General features: G+C 48.8%; 1 protein-coding gene across 1 annotated transcript in view; it reads right to left on the bottom strand.

Annotated features, from left to right (window-relative positions):
* CDON (cell adhesion associated, oncogene regulated) overlaps window positions 1-7,981 on the bottom strand; it is a gene marked incomplete at both ends in the record, with an annotated part of 20,897 nt that extends 12,916 nt beyond the window's left edge. The window contains 6 exons of the mRNA XM_010158331.1: window positions 2,536-2,889; window positions 3,760-4,029; window positions 4,839-5,126; window positions 5,549-5,692; window positions 5,988-6,134; window positions 7,709-7,981. Of these exons, the coding sequence (XP_010156633.1) occupies window positions 2,536-2,889; window positions 3,760-4,029; window positions 4,839-5,126; window positions 5,549-5,692; window positions 5,988-6,134; window positions 7,709-7,981 (1,476 nt within the window). The remainder of the gene's footprint in view (window positions 1-2,535; window positions 2,890-3,759; window positions 4,030-4,838; window positions 5,127-5,548; window positions 5,693-5,987; window positions 6,135-7,708) is intronic.
* Window positions 7,982-8,057: the final 76 nt, after the last annotated feature.

Genomic DNA, 8,057 nt, shown 5'->3' on the forward strand with positions numbered 1-8,057 from the left:
AGCCTTGCGCGTGGAGAGCGAGCTGTGGTTTCGGCTGGTGACAGGGGAACCGCAGCCGTCGCTGTGTTTATTGCTGCGAGAGGGGAGTCGGCAGCAGCTGGCACGTAGTCTGTACTTCTGCTTTGGAAAACAACCCCCGGGGTAACAATTTCCATTAAGCAACTGGGACATAAGCTCATTTTGCTGAGTTTCTGGCATAATTGCTACCCATGTAAACCAGCACATCAGGCTTCTCTTTGCTGCTGTGTCATTATGCGCCTTTTTTCGGCTGTTCCTTCTGGTGCCATCCCTCTCCCCTAAGCCACCGAGGCTCTCCTGGCACCCTTGGGAAAAACACGAGCAGCACCGAGCTGGGTCAGCCCAAAGGCTGCACGCACCCAAAATCCTGCCTCTAACAGCAAGCGGAAAAGGACCCCACATCCCAGATCTGGGCATTAAAATAACAGATTCGTGGCTTTTGCTTGCCTTCTCCATCACACCCGGTATTTTACAGCTCGCTGCCATGTCCCACCTCTGGCTGCCTCGTTTTGAAGGTCAAGAGCCCTCGCCTTTTCAGCCTCTCCTCCTGCAGGAACTATTCCACAGCCCTACGAACCCACATTTCACTGCGCCTTTCCTCGTTCTTCTATGCCCTTCTTGAAAGAAGGGTGCAAACACACACGGAGATTTCAACCTGCTGCCATGCCCTGGGTTTGCAGTAGAGTAACCTTTGTATCGTGCCTCAACTGTGCGAGCCCATCGCGTTCCCGGGCATTGCTTCCCTGTTTCTTCACCAGCCAGAGGATCCTCCCTCCTTACAAGCCCACCTCAGCACAGGCTGGGAAACATTCAAAATCTGAACACAGCAGGTCACTGCAGTCTCCCAAGTCTTTACAAGTCACCCAAAGACTTCTCAGAGGTGCCTGGCTTCTACAAAGCTGGCTTCGGCCTACTCAGCACTGCGGCCCCACCTACAAACGCTACCCTTTCTTGTGGGTTACACTAACCTGCCTGCTCCTCAGGCTTCCCGGAGCGTATTTTTCTGCTTCATCTCCACAAGACGAAGTTATTCTGGAGAATTAACCCTGTGTTTAGTAGCTCTGGGAAGTCAGTGCCATGCATGCAAACACAGCTGTCTGAAAAGGACTACGAAGAAGCGCCTGGGTACAGGCCCCGAGGCTATCGTTTTACACGACGGTGGTTTCTCGCTATGACGGCAGCTTCAGTTGCCCTGCCCGCTTCTAAAACCATGCAATGAATCACAGTGTGGAACAGATCCAGCAGAAAGAGGGGGGAAGAAAGTAAAGAGAGATACATTTTTCAGCCAAATAAGCTCTCTTACTGTCTGCGGGAACAAGCTGCTGAGGCCGAGACCAGCTTACGGTGATCCTACCACTAAAGAAATGCTCTGGAATGGCAGCTCGAGTCATTCAGGTGCTTCAGAAGCATCACCTGGCACAAATCCTTCGTTAAAACATCCGAGCATGTCTTTTGGCACGGTTGGGAACCGCTTACATTTTTCAGCCAAATAAGCTCTCTTACTGTCTGCGGGAACAAGCTGCTGAGGCCGAGACCAGCTTACGGTGATCCTACCACTAAAGAAATGCTCTGGAATGGCAGCTCGAGTCATTCAGGTGCTTCAGAAGCATCACCTGGCACAAATCCTTCGTTAAAACATCCGAGCATGTCTTTTGGCACGGTTGGGAACCGCTATAAAACTACTTAAGGGCTTTTATATCAAAACCAAATGCCTTAACCACCCTCCGCACCACAATCAGCAGCTAGTACAACGTATTAGAAACCGATAAAAGTTAATAAACAAAACATGAAATCGAACTGACTGCCATAAAATTCTGAGGCAAAGCAGTGGGAATTCTCTATTCGACACAGACTGAATTCTGGGATGGTATTTAGTTTTGCATTTCCACTCTGCAAGGTCCAGCCGTAACTTATACAGCTACACGGTGGGATCGCTTTCTTGGGGTTTCTTCCTCTAGGTGAACCTTCAAGCATCTTTTCAAATTACTTACGTGAGTTTTAAACTCTACCTGGTGGTAACAAGGAACTTTAAATACAGGTCCACGTGTTAAGTTTCACTGACCTTAAACCCTACCAACACTCGGCTAAATTTACTGAGGGAAGATGCTCAAAGAGCTGAGAAACTTAAGTCACTTCATGTAACTAAAAATCTCTATCCTAGTTCTCATGAAGGGAAGGTGAAGGAGCCTAATATCACATAATATTCTAATGCAAAGAAAGGAAATGAATTAAAGGCAAGATGGGAAAGAGGGAAGAACTGTCTTTTCCTAGTAGTAATCTCAAGAAATAAAACACACACACACCCTTGAATAGTTATCACTTAAGAACAACAAATCCATGCAATACACGGCCATTTCTGCTTTGCCCATGGCAGAACTGGTCCACGAGGACAGTTTAGACTCCTCTGCTTCATTCCCCAAGACACCCACGCTACCTATCTGCTGCCACTTTCTCCTTTTGAGGCACTTCTCACCTCAATCAGGGAGTTGACTGTGCGATTTTGCACTTCAAGCTTACCAACTGTAAGAAAGGCTTTGGCCACCACGGAGCCGTGCTCGTTGCTGGCTTCGCACGTGTACTCCCCGGCACGCTCAGGAGCGACGTTCCTAATGCGCAAGGAGCTCCAGCCTGCTTGAGACACAGAGAAGTAGGTGGGCTCCACGACAGTGCTGCCCGGCATCGCTTGCGGAGGTTTCGGCGGTTTGGAACGAAGCACCTGGGAAGGGCGGCTGGTAACGAGTCCTCTGCTGTCGTACCAACGGGTCACAGGAACGGGTAGGCCGGTGGCATTGCAAGAGAGTGTAACATCCCCGCCCTCCACCACTGTCATGCTTGCTGGGGAAGAGACCATAACTGGCCTAGAGCCTTTGCCTAGGGGGGGAAAAACAACCCAAAGAATGAATTTGGCTTAATGATGCTTAATGCCAAATGAGTAATACAATTTTCAAGAGTCACACACGCTTCTTTTAACCATTTCACAGGTATTTCTTCTCTAGGCCACTTCTCCAGACTGAGGAGATCGGCTGAGACTTGTGCTCAGAGAAGGCTGGTAGGAAACTACACTCAAACCACACTTCAAATCCGCTAAATAAGAGCCTTGACTGCCAGTGAGGAACGCAGGGCAGGCTTTGGCCATCCCACAAGCAAGCGTGTCCAAAGCATCTGCTCACCCGGCCTCTGTGCAGCTCACACCCATCCTCATGTGTAGAGGGAAGCCACAAGCCTCAGCTGCGCACAACGGGGGAGAGCAGCAACAGCCCCAGACGTGCCAACGTCCTTGTACCAGCAGAAACCCACCTCTCTAGGTATTAGGAAGGACCTTAGACTGACAAGTGATCAAAAAGGCTATTGGTATCTGCTAATCTGGTACAGGGGAAGCGTGCATTAACCCCAAATCTGGTGTTTGTTTTGTACACTTCAGGGTACGAACAAGCAGCCAACACGGCTAAGAATACCAGCTCATCCAGCCCAACAGGACCCTGAGTAAATCCTGCCAAATTCAACTGTAAACTGATTAACTGCAGCTAGTATTCTAGATTTTAAGTGTCACGTACCCATGCTACCCCAACAAACACCTGTATCTCTTCACATTCAACTAAAGCACCTCCTCCGGAAGATTTGCTACAAACAGCAGTCAGAAACAAACCGATTTATAATCTGGGGGGAGCAGGGGGGGACCCGGAATAAAGCCTGGAGAACAAAGGCTTAATCCGAGGTCTCAAGGGTTGCAAGTGCCCCTACCCGGCTGGATGCGGAGTCTCCCCGTGGACTGCGTAAATCCAACCCCGTTGTCAGCTACACACTGGTACAAGCCGGAGTCCTCCCGGGCGACGCTGCGGATCCGCAGGTGGTTTCCCATCAGCAGATGCCGTGAAGAGGGATGGAGGGGAGCTGCGTTGTGGAGCCAGGTGAGGGTCGGAGCAGGGCTTCCGCGGACGTCGCACCAGAAATGCGCAGTCGCCCCAGGGGCCACAGTTTCATCCTGCAGTCCCTTGGAGATGGAGGCAGGTTCTATAAAGGGAAATCGTTTTACATAAGCCACCGTGTGACCATCCTAGGCTAAGGACTGACAAAAAATACCACGCAACATTACAAATTATCGCCCACAAAGGCTCATCAAGCACCACGTACTTCTACTTCTATGCAGCCTAAAGCTGTTTTTCTTAAGTTTTCCTGATTATTTTAATGGTCTCTCCCTTCTTTTCCAAACAGCCACACGTTTGCATTAATACTGTAAATAAAATACATTTCAAAGTAATTCTACAATGCTACCCCTCTAACAAAAGTTGTATTTTGTGTCAACGACCTGTTTTCTGCCTTACTCTAATTCCAAAAACCCAACCAAAACAGTCGTAGAGGCAAAATCCCCCAACACAAGATTAAGAATGACTTGCAGCCAAACAAAAGAGGCCAAACGTATTTCTCCTGCTTTTGTTTTTGTTCTCATCCAAACATATCACTTCCCCTCACCAGCTTTTTGCTTATATACAGCCTCAAAAGAGAAACATCTGATCTCTGGCACATTATTGACACTGTATCCCACACTCACTTGGCACTCCGCAGAAAAACAAAGAGTTAGTTTTTCCCTGGGAGTTTGTTTTCCTTTACTGTTTGATTATTTCAGACTGCAAAGGAGTTGAAGAGGTAAATAGTTATGGACTTGCACTTGGGAGAATACAGTCATTACGAACATACCTTTCTTCTTTATTTTAACATGCTTAGGTTGAGAAAGAATGTTAGGCTGTTTGTAATCAGATGCCAAAACCAGCAAGTGTACAGAGAAAACGTTCAGTGCCTGGCCGCGAAAACGTCTTTCTTACCAAGTATAGTAAGGGAATAGTTCACGTATTTCACTACTCCAAACTCATTTCCCACCACGCAGGAGTAATTTCCAGCGTCCGATGCCTCCAGCCTGTCTGTCACCAGATGGGAGTGCAGCAGTGTCCACCTGCCTTTCCTCAGCGCGTCCCGGCCGTCTTTAAGCCAGCGGACAGAGGCTGGAGGCGACCCACTGACAACACACTCCAGCGTCAGAGGGCTGTGCTGGGGCACTGCCAGGCTCTGCAGTGCCAGAGGGTGAAGGATGTGGAAGCCACCTGAGGAAGAGCCTGGAAGAAAGGAGACGAGGCTTATCACTAGCCAGCCTTTTACACCGCACTCTCCGACCCCAGACCTGAGCTTTGCCACGTCTTTCAACCACGGCTACTTAGACTTGAGACTAAGCACGATGCTGTAACGCTCTCTTCCAGAAGCCTTGCTCCAAAAGGGGTTGGGCAACTGCAGCATCAGCAGCATGCCCTTTCCGAGGGCTAAGCGCTCGCTCTTCTCGGGATCCGAGGAGCAGCCATGCTGCTCCTCCACAGCAAGGGGAAGTAAGAGTTGAATGCGCACATAGCACAGAATGGATTTTACGTAACATGGTATTTGAGACCAGGAGACATTCAGGCTGATGTGCCCACACTGAGGTCTTGGGGATATTATTTGTTCAGTCTGAGGTGTATTAGTTCTGGAAAGCTGAACTGATACTCACGTGTGACTATGAGCTTGCGTCCGGTGAGCTCTACTCGGAGATCGCCAGTAACCGGGTTGTATGCAGCACACCTATAGGATCCTCTGTCTCCTGAAGATACATTCAAAATCTGCAGGTTTCCAGATGGAAGAATTAGGTAGTTATCTAAACGAGCGGGGAAAGAAAAGAGATCACACTTAATTTAGGAAGTCTTTAAAAACAATTTAAAAAGTTTCAAATAAAGTAACTTGTCAGATATATCAAGCCATTCTAAGCGTGGGATCACAAGGCAATCATGCTGCCGTGCCAGGAATACTCGTTTACAAAGGTGGGTTTAGATAAGGTGAATTTGCACCAGAATTTCTGCAAGTTACTGGAGTTTTTCCTTTAAGTTCTAAGGAAAACCAAAAAGCTTTTGTTAGGTATTTCTACCGCTGACCAGCAGCACCAAACCCCTCACCTGTCGATTGTTCCAGCCACTTGCCCCGCACTTGAAAGCGAACCTGTGCTTTGGGGTTACTTTCCGGCACGTGGCATCCAAGGAGAGCCGTACCCCCTTCCTCCGCTGCAACGGCGGGCTTCGCCGACGTGTCGAAGGGAGCTAGACCTGGGAGGGAATCGATGAAGGGTTAAGTGCAGGCACGGCTTGGGAAAGGGGAAGGGCTGTAAAGGAGATATTTGCGTTTAAATTATAGCTGGGTTCGAGCTGATGCTCTTCCCAGGGGCCGCATCCGGCCACGCTCTCAAGGAGCGCGCTCCAGAAGAGCGTAAGCTCCCCCACGTGCGCCTGCTCCCTCACCACGGAAGGGGCAGCTTTCACGTGGGAATAGCGAGGAGAGAAAGCCGTTCCTATGTTCCCTCAACGGCTCCAGGAAAAGCAAGCAGAGCCATCTGAAAGGCGGCGGTGCCACTCGCGGGCTCTGAAGGCGCTCCAGAAGACAATTTACACTAACAGCAGGAAGCCTGCCCCCAAGAAACACGCAATTGTCTGTCTGCGATTATAATTAACACGCCACCGCGTACAGCAGCGCCTCCCGCTCGTTCCATGAGCGAGGAGGGAAGCAGGAAACCTCAGCAGCAGACAGCACCTTCTGAGTTTGCTACCAAAATCCCCAAAGGAGGATAAGAGCATGAAAGCGGCTCTTCCACTCCCTTCACCTTCAAAGCATCTCTAGTTTGGGAAGTTTTTCTACGTTAGCCACCCTTGGAGCTCTCTTGAGAGGGTCTTGCTATGGGTCAGTACTTTACCAAAACACTCCCTTCTCTCATTTTTAAGAAAATTGCCTCCCAGGGGAGTTTTGGACATGCTCCATAGATGAGGTACCCTCACAGAGAAATCACTCAAATCCTGCTCAACAAAGGACCGATTCAGACAGCATGGCGATCTCAGGCAGACAAATCCTGCTCAGAGGAATACTACACCCCCATTCTCTGCACCACGTTGTCCTTTCCACGTGGAAAACACTGCCCTTCCTCTTCTGAAGTCCTTGAGCATCAACTGATTTATAGCTCCAGCACTAACAACTGAGCAGAACAACACTGAGAAGGAAAACTGCCCCTAAAAGGACAGAAGACTGTCCCCACCTGAAGAACATCTACCGATGGTTTTCACCAAATAAAGCACTACAAGTGAAAAGGAAAATTTATAGCCACCACTTGATTCTCAGGCGACCATTCCCATCCATTTCTCCTCTGACCAACTTGCAAACATGCCTCTGCAACGGCATGGCGGCTCAGTTGCTGCTTCAAGAGCCTTTCTGAACAGAGGCCTTTGGGAACCTTGCACTTTCAGGTGAATTCATTAGAAAGAATGTTATTTCATTGAGTAATATTTATATTTGCTTGAAAAGACTCAGTCTGTAGCCCAGCCTTCAGCTCCAGAAGAGGCTATCACCAACACTAAATCGATCAGCCGTAGTTTTGTCAAGTCTTTAAAAACCTCCAAGGATGGAGATCCACAAGGTCTCCAAGGAACCTGTTCCAGGGCTGCATCACCTGACAGGACTCAGGTGACACAGGGAAAAAAATTGGTGAGAAGTACACAACTGATCATACGCTAAGTACTGGCTGGAGGAAAAAAAAAAAATACACCTTGAAACAAGGTGTTTTCTAAAACTCACAGATAAAGAACCCACTTGATGTCTGTATCATTTGAAGAATATAAGGAAAAATTGAACTTACTGCCCATCGATACCATTGCAGGGCTGCTCACGACAGCACCCACGCTGCTCTTAGCCACACACTGATAGCGACCAGAGGTTGACAGGCCGAGGGAGACGATTGTCAGAGATCCTGACTGGATTTCCACTTCTCCCACCTTGCTGTCCAGAGGCTCCCCATTAAAGAGCCAAGAAAGGCGAGCTGTGGAGGGCTCGGCAGAGCAGTGGAGTTGTACGGGCCCACCAGACTTCTGCACAGTAGACAAGGGCTCAGAAATAAAACGGGGAGTTAAATCTGAAAAGGATAAGAAGAATTGTATTCAGTTATCAAACAGCATTTTGCATGAACATAGAACCACAGACTGGTTTGG

Source organism: Eurypyga helias, unplaced genomic scaffold (genome assembly GCF_000690775.1).
Source record: "Eurypyga helias isolate BGI_N326 unplaced genomic scaffold, ASM69077v1 scaffold11249, whole genome shotgun sequence".
Taxonomy (NCBI): Eukaryota; Metazoa; Chordata; class Aves; order Eurypygiformes; family Eurypygidae; genus Eurypyga; species Eurypyga helias.